This window comes from Rhineura floridana, chromosome 1 (assembly GCF_030035675.1).
Source record: "Rhineura floridana isolate rRhiFlo1 chromosome 1, rRhiFlo1.hap2, whole genome shotgun sequence".
Taxonomy (NCBI): Eukaryota; Metazoa; Chordata; class Lepidosauria; order Squamata; family Rhineuridae; genus Rhineura; species Rhineura floridana.
The window spans coordinates 320,416,744-320,436,266 of NC_084480.1; the positions used below are offsets into that span (position 1 = coordinate 320,416,744).

General features: G+C 44.7%; 1 protein-coding gene across 2 annotated transcripts in view; it reads left to right on the forward strand.

Annotated features, from left to right (window-relative positions):
• Positions 1 to 17,644, forward strand: part of LOC133375485 (CTTNBP2 N-terminal-like protein) — a 53,651-nt gene extending 36,007 nt beyond the window's left edge. For both annotated transcript variants that reach the window (XM_061607120.1, XM_061607118.1), the window contains exons 3-5: positions 11,239 to 11,469; positions 12,253 to 12,360; positions 13,271 to 17,644. In XM_061607120.1, coding sequence (XP_061463104.1) covers positions 11,239 to 11,469; positions 12,253 to 12,360; positions 13,271 to 14,701 — 1,770 coding nt within the window. In that variant the 3' untranslated portion in view covers positions 14,702 to 17,644. The remainder of the gene's footprint in view (positions 1 to 11,238; positions 11,470 to 12,252; positions 12,361 to 13,270) is intronic.
• Positions 17,645 to 19,523: the final 1,879 nt, after the last annotated feature.

Genomic DNA, 19,523 nt, shown 5'->3' on the forward strand with positions numbered 1-19,523 from the left:
CACGCAGCTCTATTTCTCCTTTTCGTCTTCTGCAGGTGAGTCTGTGGATGTGCTGAATCATTGCCTGACCGCGATAATGGACTGGATGAGAGCTAATAAACTGAGACTCAATCCAGACAAGACCGAGACACTGTTGGTGAGTGCCTTCCCTCCTCAGATGGTGGATGTTTACCCTGTTCTAGATGGGGTTACACTCCCCTTGAAGGAACAGGTTTGTAGTCTGGGGGTTCTTTTCGATCCTTCCTTGTCTCTTGAGGCGCAAGTGGCCTCGGTGGCAAGGAATGCGTTCTACCACCTTCGGTTGGTAGCCCAGCTACGCCCCTATCTGGACAGGGATGACCTCGCCTCAGTTGTTCATGCTCTGGTAACTTCTAGGCTGGATTACTGTAATGCGCTCTACGTAGGGCTGCCCTTGAAGACAGTTCGGAAGCTTCAGCTAGTGCAAAACGCAGCAGCCAGACTGCTGACGAGGACCAGCCGGTCAGCGCATATAACACCTGTTCTGGCCCGTTTGCACTGGCTACCTATTTGTTTCCGAGCCAGATTCAAGGTGCTGGTTTTGACCTATAAAGCCTTACACGGCGTGGGACCGCAATATCTTGTGGAACGCCCCTCCCGCTATGAACCTACCCGGTCACTTCGCTCAGCATCTAAGGCCCTCCTCCGGGTACCAACTCATCGAGAAGCCCGGAGGACAGTTACTCGATCTAGGGCCTTTTCTGTAGTGGCCCCTGAACTGTGGAATAGCCTCCCCGAAGAAGTACGCCTGGCGCCTATGCTCCTATCTTTCCGGCGCCAGGTTAAGACCTGGCTATGCTCCCAGGCATTTTAAGCATTTATGTTATAATTTTTTTTAAAAAAAATTCCTTTTCTTTTGTTCCCGCTTGTGTTCATTGTTTGTAGGCTGATTTTATTGTGATTTTGTATTTTAACCTTTTGTACACCGCCCAGATAGCCATTCGCTATGGGCGGTTTATAAATGAAACAAATAAATAAATAAATAAAATCCATTTAAGTCTTTCTTTTTAACTAGAGATACTGTCTTTTTGCATTCTTCCCTAATAATCTCTCTGACTTCACTCCATAGTTCTTCTGGTTCTCTGTCAACTAGGTTTAAAGCCTCAAATCTGTTCCTTATTTGATCTTTATATTCTTCTGGGATGTTATTTAAATTGTATTTTGGCATTATGATTGCTTTGTTGTTCTTCTTTAGCTTTACTCTGATTTTCGATATGACCAGTTCATGATCTGTACTGCAGTGTGCTCCTGGTCTTGTTTTCGCAGAAAGTATGGAACTTCTGCATCTTCTGCTACCAATTATATAATCAATTTGATTCCTATATTGACCATTTAGTGATGTCCACATGTACAGTCGTCTTTTCAGTTGCTCAAAAAATGTGTTTGTGAGAAACAAATTATTGGCTTCACAGAATTCAATGTCTTTCTCCCACTTCATTTCCATCTCCTAAGCCCCATTTCCCCACAATTCCTAGTTCTTCTCTGTTCCCTGCTTTTGCATTCTAGTCCCCCATGATTATCATCATATCTTGTTTTGGTGTGTGATCAATTTCCTCTTGTACTTCTGCGTAAAATCTCTCCAATTCTTCTTCTTCTGCATTTGATGTTGGAGCATAGACTTGGATGATGGTTATGTTAATAGGTTTCCCATTTAATCTCATTGATATAACTCGCTCAGACCTTGCGTTGTAGCTCTTAATTGCTCTTGCTACATCACTTCTCACTATTAAAGCAACCCCATTTCTTCTTAATTTCTCATTTCCTGCATAAAATATTTTGTAGTTGCCTGATTGAAAATGTCCCACTCCAGTCCATTTTAATTCACTCACGCCAAGTATTGTAATGTTGATGCGTTCCATTTCTTGCTTGACAATTTCTAACTTTCCCTGGTTCATGCTTCTCACATTCCATGTTCCTATTGTGTGCGTTGTACAACTCCGGACTCTCCTTTTGCATCTGTGCGCATCAGCCTGTGGTCTTCCTTTCGGCTTTGACCCAGCTGCATCATTAGTCACAGCGCTACTCGTACTTGTCCTTTGTTCTTCCCCAGTAGCTCGGTGAGTGCCTTCTGACCGGGGGGTCTCATCTTCCAGCACTATCTCGTGTTGCATTTTGGATACTCTGTTCATAGTGTTTTCATGGTAAGAGGTATTCATAGGTGGTTTACCGTTGCCTTCCTCTGAGTCTGGATGCATCTTAGTCTGGTGTCTCCGCTTTGACCATTCCGTCTTGGGTGCCCCTGCTAGGAGTCTAGCCTCTTGGTCTAGACTCCTGACGGCATTGCTCTCAGCTTCTTCAACACTCTCAAACCCCCTCACCATGTTAAGGTGTGCATCCTAGAGGGGGTTGGAAGGAGAGAGAGAGAGAATACGAGGTGTGCCTGGCGCCAACACTGTTATCTTTTCGGCGCCAAGTCAAGACTGTCCTCGTCTCCCAGGCATTTTAGCAGGTGTTTTTAAATGGTTTTTAATTTTTTAAAAAAATATTGTGTTTTTAAATTGTTTTTTTCTGTGTGTTTTAAAATTTGTATCTTTGTTTTTATTGTTTTTAATTGCTGTAAACCTCCCAGAGAGCTTTGGCGGTGGAGCGGTATATAAATGTAATAAACAAACAAACTGCATTGGGAGATCCAGTGATTGCTCTTCAGCATAACCTGCAGTTTAGCCTTTAGTCACTATGCTTTGTATCCCATTTTTGTTCCAGTGACCTTGGGAAGCCATTGTTTAGGCAAAACTGAAATAAATGAGATTGAGAGATAATAACTTTCTCAAGCCCATCTAATTGCATGTCTAAATGGGCATTTGAAGCTGGGATTTGCCTGTCAAAAGCTAGCACTTTAGCAACTATAGCCCTGTCCTTCCAAAATCCATATGGATGCTCATACATTCTTGTGAAATAAAACCTTCACTAAGGCTGCAATCCGATACACATCTACTCAGAAGTAAGCTCCATTGGGTTCAATGGGACTTACTCCCAGGTAAGTATATATTGGATTGCAGCCTAAACTATGAAATTTTAGTGTCTTTCCCTAGTCAACAAATCTCAGAATAGTTGGCACTGTCAAATTTCTGCATTTTTGGCATCTAAGGCTAGAAGTTCATGTAGAATGAATTCTGTGGCTATTTAGAGGTGTATCAACTGCATACATTCAAAATCTCTGCTGACTGCATCTGCTTAAAGCTCCAGCGGCCACCTCTGAACCCCAATGATGTTTATGTAGCCCCAAACACTTTCTCAAGCAGCCCCATTGTTCCATTTCACCTGAATGTGTTCCTACTCTTTCCTTGCCTCTTCAGATCATACAGGTATAGGACATTAAAGCTCCACTTGCCTTTCAGAACAGTAGCTGTATTGATCTATTATAATTAATTTTAAAATATCCTCAGTATATTTATAATATTTACTGTATTTATTTATTGAATTAATTTCTCACCCTTCCTACCAGAAGGAGCCCAAGGTGGCAAACAAAAACACTAAAAGTATTCTAAAACATCTTAAAAGGCTTTAAAACATATTAAAACAAGATCTTAAAAAGCCATTCCAACACAGACTGGGATGAGGTCTCTGCTTAAAAGGCTTGTTGAAAAGGCTTCCTCTTGTTGAAAGAGGAAGGTCCTCAGTAGGCACCAAAAAGATAACAGAGATAGCGCCTGTCTAATATTTAGACGCTCGACGTCGAAGGCCCTTCTCCGGGTCCCAACCCATAAAGAGGCCCGGAGATCAACAACTAGATCTAGGGCCTTCTCGGTGGTGGCGCCCGAACTATGGAATGCCCTCCCAGACGAGATACGCCTGGCGCCTTCTCTGTTATCTTTTCGGCGCCAGGTAAAAACTTACCTTTTCGCCCAGGCTTTTTAAATTTTGTAAATTTTTAAATATTTTAAATTTAATATTCTAAACTTAATATGATCTTAATTTATAAATCTCAATGGCAATTTTATTAATGTTTTATAATTGTACTATATATATATATATTTTTCCACACTTGCTCATATTTTAATTGTGATTTTATTTGTTGTACACCGCCCTGAGAGCTTTCTGCTATAGGGCGGTCTAGAAATGTAATTAAATAAAATAAATAAATAAAAATAAATAAAGGGGAGGGAATTCCAAAGGGTCAGTGCCACTACATTAAAGGTCCGTTTCCGATGTTGTGCGGAACGGACCTCCTGATACGATGGTATCTGCAGGAGGCCGTCACCTGCAGAGCACAGTGATCAACTGGGTATATAAGGGGTAAGATGATCTTTCAAGTATCCTGAGGTTTGTACATGAAAACCAGAACCTTGAACTTGCCCCAGTAGCTAATGGGCAGCCTCATTTTTGTTTGAGAGTAACCCCATCATATCCAGTGGGGCTTACTTCTGAGTAGACATGCCTAGTACTGGGAATTCTAATCTAGCCATGGTGAAAACTGAAGTAGGGCAATATTTATTCCCGATTGGTTAATTCCGAATACTTTTGTCTCTGTTCATCATCAGTCCTGGCTCTACCCACCACTGGCTTGTCTGAGTGACTCGCAGTTTTGAACGGAGTTGAGTCTGGTTTTTCACAAACCCCAGAAGCTCACCTTGAGGTTGCTTGAATGACCATTATTTTTTAAACAAAATGCTTTGCCCTATTCATTAGGTTTACCTTCGTCACAGCTTAATCAGATCAAGCTTATTTGAAATGACATTATAAGCTCCATTGGGAGGAAGCAAACCCTATTTGGTTTGGTGTTGTTTGTAAGCTAGTTTAGGACAGATTTTGAAGAGACGAATAGTAACATGAGAAAATTATTTTGCTGTTTTTGTTTGACTTAATTTGGAATTCCATGTAGGGTTAACATTCTGCATACCTCAGTCCTCATACTGATGAATATGCAATAGATCAGCAGTCTTACCATCCAGACTGGCATTAAATTTATGGAACAATAGTTAAGTGAAACTGCTCTTTCAGTTTAGTATTTGTGTGGACCAAGACTAGGCAAGCACCATTCCACTGCTTAACTTTCCTGGGGTATTTTCCCCTCCAGTTTTGGAAACTGTTCATGAAATGCCTTGTTGTTCTGCACTGAGTAATTCTGAATGAATATCAGTGTTCTCATCCTAGAGCGGGAAAGTTGTGTTGTCTGAGGTTCAGAGCATGTGATTCAGTTGGTAAATTGGGACTTGTTTTGTGTGTGGAGAGCTTTTATGGGTATTGAACAAGAAGGGAGATTCTGGAACAGATTTCCCAGAACAGTCAGCGCAAAATAATTCCATTAGCCTCAAGACTGAGGGCAGCTTCACTGTTACTTTTTAACAAGTACTTTCCAAATCCACTTTGTGTGTCTGCTACAGATAAAATGCTAGAAGTGGAACTGTCTCATGTGTAAATAGAATGTGTGAAGCAGCTTGAAGCTGCAACAATGCTAGCGCTGTGGTATTGTTGAATCAAGATGCAACTGAGGCAAAAGACAATCCTGTAACTGACTTATATTTGGAATGGAGAGAGTAAACACTGACCTGTCAAATATGCCTTGAAGTCAAGAAGCCTTTATGTGGCTGTGTACACATGATATTTTATTGTAGAATCAATGGAGACTACTTGTTCTTTCTGAAAAGCGCTTCTTGAGAAACTGGTTTCACCCCAAATATAAAACCTCATTGCAGATTGATTCTGCATTGGCCTGCAGTGTGTGTGTCCATTTGAAAACAGATGTAGGTGGTCCCGGCAATGGGGGATGTATCAAAAGCTGCCCATAGACATTGCGTGTGGACCACTTCCTTCTTCATTCACCTGGGACATGTGCAGGGAGGAAGGGGAGTGGATAACGTAATCAAGGGGAGGGCTTTCAGATGTGTAGCAAGTAATCACACCCACCCTAGCAGGCGGCAGCATCTAGAATGAATCTGGATTGAAAGCAGCATGTGGAGGGTGAGCATGAACAGTTCTAGGTTGAGAAAAACTGCAATTTTTGTGCTGCAAATGGATTAGTGTGTCTGCATGTACGTGCCTTTATTGTTGGGTCATGAGAGAGCAGGAGCAGAACATGGGAAGCTGACTGGCACCGGCTTGCCAGGGCTTTAGCCAGGGGAGCATGGGAAGCTGCCTTAGGGTGAGTTGGGCCAGTGGCCCATCGTCTGCTCTGACTGGCAGCTGCTCTCCAGAGTTTCCGGCAGGGGACATTCCCAGCCCTAGCTAGAGACGCTGGGGTTTGAACCCAGGACTTTCTGCACATAGGGCAGATGCTCTGTCACTGAGCTTATGGATCTTCCCCTACTCCCTAGCTGTAATGGTGGTTCACATACCCATAACCCACCATATAGGAGAAATCAACCCCTAGTATCTTTCCAGAAAGCATCAGCCATCTTGTCTCCCCATTATGCCATGTGGCTTGACTTTTCCTGCTGACTTAATTGCAGGCATCTCTGGAAAGAGAGGCAGGGTTCAGGAGCAACTCAGAAGAAAATGCACTGATACAGCCCCTCAGGGGCTCAAGCCTGGCAGCAAGGACTGCCATCAACTCTCTTGGATATCCGGCATGGAGGAGTGGTCCTGTGGGTGACCTAGCATAGGGGTCTGCAGAGTTTCTAGGACAGACTTGACTTCTAAAAGGCAGTACTTTTTGTAATTAGCATAAAATGAATACTTGATTGTTTCACAATATACGATCTGCAAATACTTCATAGCATGTAAAGGACAGGGGGAATGCCAGCCCAAATATTTAAAAATATCATCTAACTGACATTTCTGTTAAAATAAATGAATTTTATCTGAATTAGTTGTTATCCCTGTGCCCCCTGTCTGCCTCATTGTACTGCAGCATTTCAGTTGTAACTGAAGTGGAACTATGTTAGTTGCCCCCTGTTTTTCAGAAGCCCGATTGGCTTCAGCTATAAGTTGGGCATTTAGCACCACTGGCCCCATACCAGCAGAGGTGAGGCAGGCATCCTTGCTTCCAACCCTCAGGTGGCTCTTGAAGATGTTTGATGTCAACAGGCCTATTAAGGCAAGCGAGTCATTGTTTGTGATCATTCTGTAGTGTTTGTAATTGGTATTTTACTACTTTGGTAAACTTTGTTGTATGTTGCCCTAATATTTTGTATGAGAGGCAGTCTATACTTTTATAAATAAGCAAAACATGGACTGTGGTGATGAGCAGGGGTTTCTCTGCCCTCATGCACAACACTGTTTCCTCTTCTCTCCTTGTTCCCATTTTATGCCTACCCAAAGCTGAAAGTGCTGAAACCCAGCTGCCCTGACCCACAGCTCTCCCTCCTCCCTAGCCCTGCCAGCCTTGAGTGTTTGGGACAAATCAGTGGAGAAGAGGAGGGATGTCAGAGAATTCCCCGTGAAAATGGAAACGGGAGTAGAAATTGCCAATGTTCCCATGTCCAAAACTGAGATCAATCAAATGAATACAGTCAGTATTCACTGTTGTTGCTGCTTTCCATCCACAAACAATATATAATGGATTATACTCCCTGCCCCCCTTTACGTTGAAATGAGTGGTGTGGAATAACAATGTAATTAATGACATAATTTTGCCACAGTGGACAGCAAGATAAGTAATGTAGTTTTTGATGGAAGGTGAACTGCAGCAGAACAAAAGCAGTGCTGTGTGTGGCAAATGCAGGGGAGGAACAGAAAGCAATGCCTTCTTACATTGTGACGAGACCTTCTAACCCAGCCTGTTTGTAAAACTGGGGTCCTGCCGACTGAGGAAACTGAATACTTTTCATTCCTGAACTTGGAAAGCCTGTCCAGATCTACAGCAAGTCCTAGAAACCTTTGTGACAAAATATCCAGTCTGCTACACTATTTCATTAATAGATCCTTATGTGTGTGTATTTATCATCTGTGGTCCAGTGTTGGTAACAATGGATAAGGAAGCAGGCTGTAAAAACCAGCAACAGTCTGTCTAACCTTGATCATAGAATCATAGAGTTGGAAGGGGCCTATAAGTCCAACCACCCGCTCCATGCAGGAATCCAACTTAAAGCATAGCTGACAGGTGGCTGTCCAGCTGCCTCTTGAAGGCATCCAGTGTTGGAGAGCCTACCTCCTCCCTGGGTCATTGGTTCCATTGTTGTACCACTTGAACAGTTAGGAAGGTTTTCCTGATGTTCAACCAAAACCTGACTTCCTGCAGCTTGAGCCCATTATTCCGTATCCTGCACTCTGGGATGGTAGAGAAGAGATCCCAGCCCTCCTCTGTGTGGAAACCTTTCAAGTATTTGAAGAGTGCTATCCTATCTCCCCTCAGTCTTCTCAAGGCTAAACTCACCAGTTCTTTCCGTCTTTCCTCAGAGGGCTTTGTTCCCAGTTTCCAGTTCCAGACTGATGATGTATTCATCAGTCATCATAAGCAAACACAGAGGGGTCATGGGGATGCCTAAGCACTTTGGTTCTTTAGTTGAAAGGGTTCTTTTTGTGTAGCTCTTTGGGATTTCTTTTTTGGCAGTAATTAAAATGCCACAGACCTCTGCATTTTGAAGCTGAGCTTCCTTTTCCTGCAAATGGTTTCCTGTTGGGGAAAAGTGAGGTTGTAAATTGATAGCTGCAGTTTATGAAGGTAGAGATCATGACAAAGAGGAAAGGATAGTTGTCGGTTTCTGGTCTCCTTTGTAATTAGGTATTAATTTCAATACCATACATAGCAATATTGTGTTCAGCTGGAATGAGCGCCCTGTGCATTGTGATCTGTCAGAACTGCCTGATCACTCTAAAGATTACAAGGTAAGGGATGCTACTTGCCTCTTAACTAAATTTGATGCAGTTCCATATAGATTGAGCATTACCATATTCAACTAAGGCTATGTACACACCATGTGTCTAAAGCACATGACTTCCCCCAAACAATCTTGGGAACTGGGGATGGATCGGGGAATAGTAGGTAAGTGGGAGGTTAAACTACAGTTCCCAGGATTCTGGTCTCCGCACTTCAAGAAGGATGCCGACAAACTAATACAGGTTCAGAGGAGGGCAACAAGGATGATCAGGGGACTGGAAACAAAGCCCTGTGAGGAGAGACTGGAAGAACTGGGTATGTTTAGCCTGGAGAAGGGAAGACTGAGGGGAGATAGGATAGCACTCTTCAAGTACATGAAAGGTTGTCACATAGAGGAGGGCCGGGATCTCTTCTCAATCGTCCCAGAGTGCAGGACACGGAATAATGTTGCAGGAAGCCAGATTTCGACTGGACATCAGGAAAAACTTCCTAACTGTTACAGCCATATGACAATGGAACCAATTACCTAGAGAGGTAGTGGGCTCTCTGACACTGGAGGCATTCAAGAGGCAGCTGGACAGCCATCTGTCGGGAATGCTTTGATTTGGATTCTTGCATTGAGCAGGGGGTTGGACTTGATGACCTTAAAGGCCCCTTCCAACTCTACTATTCTATGATTCTTGCTGCGGAGTGGGGGAGGAATGTGCTTTAAAACTGTGATGTGTTTGCAGCCCAGTACTCCTTTCTTCCCTGGTCACTTCTGTCGGGCTTCCATGAGGACGGGTACGTCACAAGGCCCTGTGTCCATCTCTCCAGCCCTTCTCTTCTTTTGCCGGAAGAACTGTAACCCCTGGAGTGTTCTGTTCACAGTTATTTATTAGGAACAGAGCGTTACACTCTACTTTGTCACTGCATACAATCCAGCACTTCGTTGCTGGGGCAACGATTTGGGCAACACTACCAGCTTCAATGCCGCTAGATGGTTCTTTTTCTCAATTCGGATTGAAGCTGGTTTGGAGAAATACACACCCACATTCCCTACCTATTTCCTAAGAAGTGACTGGGATAGATACAGGACAGATATGGATTGTGGCTAACGTCAGGTGTACACCACTTTCCAAGCCACCGGCGGGAGCACACGATGTGCAGGGCAAGGGGGAGTGTGTGCCCAGCCCAGGGGTAGCCTCCCCTCTCTAGCTTGTTGGGCTCCTCCCTGCCACGCCCCTGCCCTTCCTCCTCAGTTATAAAGAGCTCTGAAGCCTCATGGTCAGTCGACAGCTGTGTCTCCCCAGCTGTTCCTTACCTGCCTTGTCCGGCCTGCCCCTCATCCCGCCCTGTCCTTCAGAGAGGAGAAACAGCAGGCCTGGCTTGGCTGCAGGCTTGTCTCCTGGCTATTTTCTACCAGGAGTCTCTTCTGACCAAGGCCCTGACCCTGCATCCACACAGAAGGAAAGGGGCAGTGGGGTGATCCTAAAGAGCTTTTTTCCCTCGTTGGTTCCATTTGGTCAATCTTAGTAGAAGGAGCCACCCATTTGATGGAGTGCCCTACTCCAAGGAAGGTGCACTGGGTGGCAGCAAAGAACAGGCCTTTTCAGTGGTGGCTCCTTGTTATAAAATGCCTAGCACCATCATTATCTATTTTTAGGTGTCGGGGGAAAAACATTTCTTTTCACCCAAGCTTTTGGCGCTTAATTTGGAGTGTGTTATGTATACCTGTGGCCTCTTTGTTCCTTATCTTTGTTGGGGGGGGGCAGTTGTGTTAAACCTACCCTTTTATATGTATTAAGGGTGTGTTTTTAGGCTGTCATTTTGCTTTCTGGGTTTTATACTTGGTTTTAAAGTTTGTCAGTCATTTTGGATCACCTCTTGTGAAAAAGTGACTAATAAATGCAATAAAAATAATTTGTAACACTCTCTTTTGTATCGTAAATAGTGGCTGCTATAAGCAATGCCATGCTGCAGTGAGTGGCTCTCTCTCTTTTTGTTCTGGATTGGGTCTCCCGTCCAGGTGTTTGTCAGGACCTCTAGAGCAGCGGTTCCTAAACAGTGGTCCGCAGTCAGGTGATCCACAGTGTGAACACTTACCATTTGAATTCTACGGATTTCAAATTATAATGCAATAAAATGCAATGTAAGGAATAAAAGAAAAAATAAAAATATAATTAAAAATTATACAGCATCTAGCACAGTGCGCTACAGTTGTACAACAGGCAGAAAATTATGACGGAGTGGTCCACCAAGATCCTTAGCACTTTTCAAGTGGTCCCTGAGGGGAAAAAGTGTTCGGGGGGCCAGTGCTCTACAGAATGCCCCCTTGTTCCCCAGGCTGCCCTCCACCGTTATTGCTCGCTCGTCGTGCATTTAGGCAGCAGCTGTGCAGGTTTTTGCTCACATGCCTCAGTCTTTCTTGTCTCCTATTCCCATGAAGTGACAGGATTTTGTTTTCAGTTTTCTCCCCACATTCCCCCTTTTTTCGTTGTTTTGTAGATAATACTGTGAAAAACTTGATCTGTGTGTTTCAGGCCCAGCGCAGAGATGCTTTTATTGAACAGCGCTATGGAAAATACAACATTAGTGATCCGTTGATGGCTCTTCAGAGGGATTTTGAAGCGCTGAAGGAAGAGAATCATGGTGATAAGCAACCTGTTTGTGCCAATCCCTTGTCCGTCCTGAAGGTCGTGATGAAACACTGCAAGAATATGCAAGAAAAAATGTTGTCCCAACTAGCCGCTGCAGAGAGCAGGCACAGAAAGGTGGGCTTCATGCATGTTGACCAAAGCAGGGAAACGGCTCCTGCTTAGCGTTTGGTACTGCAGAGCAGTTTCCCTGTTTTTCCCCAGCCTGATGGGATGCTCTCACAGTGCTTTTGCACCGTTCTCCGTCTCAGAAACGTTGATTTGGTTAAGTGAAATGATGTTGCAGTGCTGTCTTCCTTTTTCTGAAGCTTCTGACAAACACACAACAGATAGTAAAGCACGAGTGTATTGTGCTTTTTTAAATTGATGCCGTTCTCGGAAATGTAGAGAACTTCTAAGAACTTAATCAAAACCTTGTTCTTGTGTGGCTTCTCCTTTCCTTGTTGCATTGGACGTTTCACTGAATAGCAACCATTTCGGAACTTTGGCTTGAATTCCTGCATATCCATTTGTGCAAAAAATATTTTCGTGACTAGGAATATTGACACAGCTCTCTGACCTCTGCACGTAGGTCTGTCTTTGAAGTGTGGGAAGAATACAGGGTGCCAAAGTGTTCTTAAACTTCAACTTTTTGCCCCGTAAGATGGTCCTTCTCGAACTCTGGCTGCCATTTGATCATAGATAGAAAGCTTCACGTCAGCAGAGATGTGCTTTTCTGATAATGACAAATATCCTAGAAAAACAGCACTGTGGACAATTGTAAAAGGAAACAAGTGCTTCCTTTTTAGAAAGTTAACAGACTGCTTTAGGCAGAACATGGCCTGCCCTGCCCGTCTGGATACACTTGTAATTTTTACTGTATTTACAGGCAATTGATGGTGTTCTTTTCTGGTTTGAAAGGTAATCTTGGATCTTGAAGAAGAGAGGCAGAGGCACGCCCAAGATACTGCGGAAGGCGATGACGTCACATACATGCTGGAGAAGGAGCGAGAGCGGCTCACACAACAGGTATGCCTTCTCACTCGTTAGTCAGCGCTCTGGGAGGAGTGATTAATTACTGTTTACCACACAGAACTTGCCTTGTGCGGAGGAGGAAACTGGTGGCTAACATCGGTATCCATGTCTTTGAGCTTTCACTCTCCCCCTGCAAGCAGAGAATGAGACTTCCTGGAGGGGGAGGGTGTCAGTGGCAGAAGCCATTCAGTTCCAGTCTTCGTAGAAATGTGTCAAGTGGCCTGAAGAAGTGAAGAGATGTATTACCATTTGACAATAGAAGGAGATGCTATGTATACTGCAGTGGTAGAGAAAACAAACTGGAAGAAGCTGGGCTCAGCCGTGTCTCTAATGAGGGGCTGCCCCCAGTGCAGATGGCAAGCACGTTTAGTTTTCCTTCTTTGCAGGAAGCCATGTGCTTGAAATGTATGGTGTGGATGTGAATCTTGCATCCATTCTGTCATTAGGAGCAGAGGGTAGCGCCTTACACTGAGTAAGACTGTTCGTGCATCTAGCTCAGTGTTGCCAGCACTAACTGGCAGTGGCTCTCCAGGATTTCAGACAGAGAGTCTCTCCTAGACACACCCCTTTACCTTGGCCTTGGACACCTGAGATGTGTGCATTTTAAGGACCCACCCTGTTTTCTGTGATGTTTAGGATGTTTTCAACTGTTTTTATTTTATGTGTTCAAAATTGTTGTAACCTGCCCTGGGACCTTTGGGTGAAGGGTGGGTAATAAATTCTGATAGCAATAATGAGGACAGATGGAGATGCCCTTGGGGATGGAAGCTGGGACCGCCTGCATGCAAAGCAGATGCTGTTGCCCAGTCACTGATACAACTGACTTTTGAGAATCTTTGTGTTTGCGGAGCGCATGAGAACCTGGTTACTTTTTTCTAAGGTCCTTTTCTTTTCTTCCTTCTAGCTGGAATTTGAAAAGTCCCAGGTGAAGAAGATTGAGAGAGAGCAAAAGAAGCTCTCCAGCCAGTTGGAGGAGGAACGCGCCCACCACAAGCAGCTTTCATCCATGCTTGTGTCGGAGTGCAAGAAAGCCACCGCCAAAGCCACAGAGGAGACGCAGAAGCTTGGGGAGCTCCACCTCAGGCTGGAGGAGGAGCGAAGCAAAGTGAGCCAGCTGGAGGAGGAGCTGGCAGCCAAGAGGAACAGGGGCCTGCAGGTGGAAGCCCAAGTGGAGAAGCAGCTGTCCGAGTTTGACATGGAACGAGAGCAGCTGAGAGCCAAGCTGAACCGGGAAGAGAACCGCACCAAGGCCCTGAAGGAAGAAGTGGAGACTCTGAAGGGAATTCTGAAAGCATTAGAGGCTTCGTACAAAGCTGAGCACCTGCCACCAAGTGCCTCCATAGCAACTGTCACAGAGGGCTCCAGTAGGGCCGTTGCTTGCCAGACGGAAAGCTCCTTGGCCGAGAGCGTCAGCCACGGAAGCCCTGGCAGACTGGCCCATGCGTTGTCACCACTCTCTACCATAGCTGCCCACCCTTATGCCAAGGCAAACGGGCACTTTGATGCTGAAATGCAAACGAGTGTGGAGCCAGTTCTGCCCATTGTAGATAATCTGCAGAAGGGCAAGCCTCTTGGGTCACCTCTGGAAGGGGCCACAGGAAACAGCAGCTCCCCAGTAAGAGCAGAGCCTCTTTCCCCTTCATTCCCAACACTCCCTTCCAGTGGGGTGTCCTTATCTCCAAGCAACACAGCTTCTTCCTCTCTAACATCCTCCCCGTGCTCCTCCCCAGTGATGACTAAGCGCTTGGTTGGAACCTCGGCCAGCAGCCCCGGCTACCAGTCATCCTATCAAGTGGGGATCAACCAGCGCTTCCACGCTGCTCGCCACAAATTCCAGTCCCAAGCTGATCAAGATCACCAGTCGAGTGGCCTCCAGAGCCCTCCATCCAGGGACCTGTCCCCCACCCTCGTTGATAACGCTGCCGCCAAACAGCTCGCCCGCAACACGGTCACGCAGGTTCTCTCCAGGTTCACCAGTCAGCAGGGTCCTATCAAGCCAGTCTCTCCTAACAGCTCCCCCTTCGGCACAGACTACCGGAACTTGGCCAGTGTCGTGAGCCCCAAAAGTGAGTCTAGCCCAGGCAAGGCCTCTAGCCCGCTGAGTCCACTGTCACCTGGAATTAAATCGCCAACCATCCCCAGAGCAGAAAGAGGGAATCCGCCCCCGATCCCTCCAAAGAAGCCTGGGCTGGCTCCTTCACCAGCCGCTCCTGCCCCACCTACAAAGGCCTCCTCTTCGCTCGGTTCTCCTGTGGACTTAGCAAGTAGCTGCTCCAGCAGTGCTCTGGTAGCCAACGGGAAAGAAACTGAGATCTTCCTGCCGACCAGCAGCTAATCTCCCGCCAGGGTGGCATTCCATCTGTTTGGCATTCCTAGAGCTGAAACGCCGTCTTAGCCACTCCATGTTATTTATTATTTGGGCAGGAACAAAATCTGTTTGTATAACACATTTAGCATACTTTTTCCTTTTTTGTTTTATAGTATGTAGAAAATAGTATGTAGAAAATGTGTACAGACCTTTAAACACTAGAGCCTCGAGGTGTCTCATAGCAGGAGGGCACGTCAAACAGAGAGAGAAGCAGCTGGTTTCCGTGCTGGGAGCTGACCAGCAGACAATGAAACAGTAATTTTTACATTACACAGAAGAAGGAAAAAACACTCCGTGCAAACTTCCATTCCAGACAGACATTTTCTAAAAAGTGCCTGAGCTTAAGCCTGCAAATATGAATGTGATTCTCTGCAAAACCAGGAGGAATCGTCCAACTGCAAAAAGCACAGTTTCTCTCTGAATCATGAATGTCAAAATCAGCACTGTTCTTAACCCTTTCCAGTTTAACAGAATGCAAGAGAAAGGAAATGTTCCAAAGCTGACCGTTAGATTGGTCAGTTGTTTCCCTGCTATGAACCAAGTCAGTTAACGCAGCTGCGTTGTCAGGTGCACGTTGGCCACGTGGCTGAGCTTTATGCAGCCCTACCCTTTTCCTATGACATAACCTTTAAAAAAAAACCAGTTTGGGAGCTTTAAACAATCAGGGTGCCAGATTTTTTTACTGTCAAATATCCATTCCTTGCATTTTACTTTATGTACAGGGATAAAATAGGTGAGATTAAATCTTGAAGCATTGAGCTAGTTTTTAATATTCTTCACATATTCTACTGTTGTCTGTGTAGAACTTCTGAGAGCAGGATCTTGTTACTCGATGAAGATCTTGACATTACTTGAAATGAGAAACGGCTAGTCACTTCTATACAGGTTTTTGCATTGGAAAGAGAGATTCATACTAGACGATCCAAAGCAATATTGTTCATTATGTAGTAATAACATATGTCAAGCTGACGTAGGATTTGCTGGCTTGGTTGGGCTGAGAGAAGACAGCTGGCACTCCTGGCAGCACCGTGGAAACCAAATCATTAGATTTTTTTCACATAAAGATGCATCTATATGTAGAGAAAGAGAGAAGGGGTCTGCTCCAAAGGGTCTGCCAACTCCCCAAATTTTCAAGGGTTCCTGGAGGGCTGCGGGAGACAGGAGAGGAAGGTGGGAAGTCCTGTTCAAGTGGAGGCTGCCCCACTTATGCAGTTGACAGCATTGGGTGCAACCCATGATGAAGCTACTTTTAAGCTTTACTTGCTCTACTTCTGAAAACTTTTCTCCCAGGAAAGATGGTCAGTAACGTGGGGCAAATACACGACGGAAGAAGTCTTCTTTCTAATGAGACTTTCTGGGTTGTGCCTTTTTGGCAGAAGTTTTTATTCTCTGACCCTTACAAACCCACCATTGTGTCTGGTTCATGTCTGCAATTGTGCCTGGCTGCTTGGCCCTAAGATATTACAGGAGCATGTGATCAAACTTAAGAATAAATGGATGAATGTCTGACCTTAAAGCGTTTAAGTATTTCCCCCAAAATCACTGTGCAGAAAGAGCAGACATTTTTAATGTAATGTTAATCCATTTCCCCCCTATAGGTGATCTTCGAAACCAAGGGCATTTGCTGCTTTGTTATATTGAGAGACTAGGCCAAGAGGTGCGCAGCTCATGGGCCGCATCCGGCCCTCTCCCTCCTTCCAGGCTCCATTTGGGACCCACTCCCCACTTGAGCAGTGGGAATTTTGCAAGTGCAGATCCCACCATACTTGTGCCTGCAAAAGGCTTCCCTGCTTGTGCAGGGAGGAAGAGAAAAGCACTTTCAAAAGGTGACTGTGTGTATTGTGAGGAGAGGGGGGCAAGACTTGTTTCTTAATCATCTCACCGAGACACACACCATCTGTCTCTCAAACAGCGTTGGGTGCTGAAGACCTACAGTTCTGGCCCCACTGGCATGTGAGGGAATGTGGCCTTTGCGTGGAGAAAGAAGTTCCCCTACTCCTTCACCAAAGCTCTTGATTGCTTGTTTTAAAAAATGTGTTGGTGCTGCTTCAAGACACCAGTCTGTAGTCTAGCCAGTTTGTCTCCCCTCCTTAATCTTGATTTGTATGCTATTTTGAAGTATTTTAGCAAAGTGACTGATGTTCCTGAGACTGGATTCTCAGGCATATGCTGACATAGGAGGTCTCTCCACTTGACCATACTGCTCATAAATTGGGATCAGTGTACCATAATTTCCATTACACTAGCAATACTCGCTGATTGCTTGTAGACAGATAGGAAGCAACTCTGATAAGCACACAAACAGCTCCCTAGGGAAGGCCAAGGGGCTGAATAGGGGCTGAAAACTGGGTGAGTGGTTTCTTAGGGTATCTCTTCTAAGCTTAAATAAATGGTATTGTAGCCGCTCGTAAAATATTTCCTTGTGTTTACACTAACTTGTATCTTTTCTTTATGATATGATAGAGATTTATATACAATAATTTTATTAGGAAATGCACTGAGTACTGTATTCTACCATGGATTATGGGAAGAGAGAATGCCAGAGAAGATGTGTATTTTTGCTAGTAGCCTATCTTCTGAGATTAAACTAAGCACAACTATTAAAATGGTTCCAGCTAATCCGGTAAGACTTCTAGGATTAGTATTTAAGTATTTCTGTAGACTTGTGTGTATGGAAACAAAATGTTTAATCTTCTCTGAATCGTGTGTTGCTAGCGAGGTTTGTCACTGGCTAACAGGATTTTAATGAAGTTCATACTGCATAATCTAGTATTAATTGTCATTAACATCTGTATATTTGTAAAGTCAAATGTATGGAACAGAAGTCTTTTTACCATTTTTATAGCTGGCAGCATTAAACATGTTAAACATTCATACTATCAATAAAGATTTTTATTTTTATGATGTGAATATTGTGCAAGAACATATTTAAAAGTACTTTGTACTGTTTGTAGCCTTAAACATTTTTACTGAATATTCACTAAACATTCACTTTTGTTCTCAGGTTTGGGGCAGTTAAACCTTTATTCTTAAGAGCTTTTTAGGACAGAGTATGCCAAGATCATGCCAACCAATTGTCATGCAACATAACATTAGGGTGTGATGGCCTCTCTCCAGCTATCTTTGGGCAGGGATGCACAGCTCTTCATTTCTGCTGCACGTTCTGTGTTATCTTCTGCATGGTGCAACAGTGAGACGGCACTCTACCTGGACTTGGAAAATACTTACTCATTAGTAGGGGTGTCTTCATCAGGTGCATTTTGTAAGTCATTGCACTTTATCTGCAACTTTGGTGTATTTGAAAGAACATCCAATGGCTCTTGAAGGGAGTGCTCAGATGCCAGGACTCGGCAGGGAGTTGGGGGATACGGATACTGGGCTAACTGATACTCAGCAGCTGGATCATGCGTCTGCAGATAACATGATCTTTCCACCCCACCCACCCCTTCTGAAGGTGGAGACAGACTCTGCATAAGGCAAAGCCCTCTCCCAAGTCTGGAATGCTGCAGAACGTTACTTATAAAAAAGCCTGTTAAGGTTCCACCCACCACTTGTCTAACATGCTCAAATGGTTGAAGATATTAAATCTTAACTGTAGCAGTCTGCTGATTCCTGGAAACTCCAGAGCAGCTCTGCAACCTGCTTTCAAATAATGGGAAGAGAAAGAAATGGGCAGCTTATTTATTGTTTGGTTAATATCCCGCCCTTCCTCCCAGCAAGAGCCCAGGGCGGCAGTTGCTGACCACTCATGGCTTGGCATTCCCCTTGCGTGCCAGGGACCACTTTGTGGGGCAGCATGCCTGGCTCTGCAAGGAGGGAAGGCCAGTCTTCCCCGAGATCCTGTAAGACCTCGGCTGTAGTCTAGGAGGTCTGTGATTGGGTAGAGCAGCAGCCTGCTTTAAAGTGGCTCCCATGCACCAGACACACACCTTTCCCTTGGCCAGCTTCCACAACTTACCCTTCCATGGGTTTAGGGCCTTGCACTGAAGCTCTAAGCAGCTGCTGGTTTACAATCGGCTCATGGTTGAGAGGTTTTCTCATTTCCCTTGTTGGAAAGCTGACTTTCTTAGGCATTCACTTTTTCTTTGTCACAGCTTGAGTGGAAATGGCATGGGAGAAGACCCCAAATATAGCGGGAAACCCTATATGGAGTCCTGAGTGATGTAACTGGTCTCAGCCCTAGCTTGGGGTGGGGGGCTGACGTTTTATTTATTTTTATTTAATTTAATTTATATACCGCCCTAAGCCAAAAAGGCTCTCTGGGTGGTGTACATAAAAGATAAAACAAGCACAATATATAAATACAATAAGTATAACAAAATCAAAGATCAAAACAAACAATAACAAAGAACCAACAACGTCAAAATACAACAATAATGAAAATACTGATAAAATACACTATAAAATACAATTTAAAATACACTTTAAAATGCCTGGGAGTATAAAAAGGTTTTCACCTGGCGCCGAAAGGATAGCAGCGTCAGCGCCAGGCGTACCTCATCGGGGAGACTATTCCACAGTTCGGGGGCCACTACCAAAAAGGCCCTAGTTCTAGTCACAACCCTCCGGGCTTCTCGATGGGATGGCACCCGGAGGAGGGCCTTAGATGTTGAGCGCAGTGTACGGGTAGGTTCATATTGGGAGAGGCGTTCCACCAGGTATTGCGGTCCCATGCCGTGTAGGGCTTTATAGGTCAAAACCAGCACTTTGAATTTAGCCCGGAAACAAATAGGAAGCCAGTGCAGACGAGCCAGAACAGGTGTTATATGAGCAGACCTGGTCCGCATCA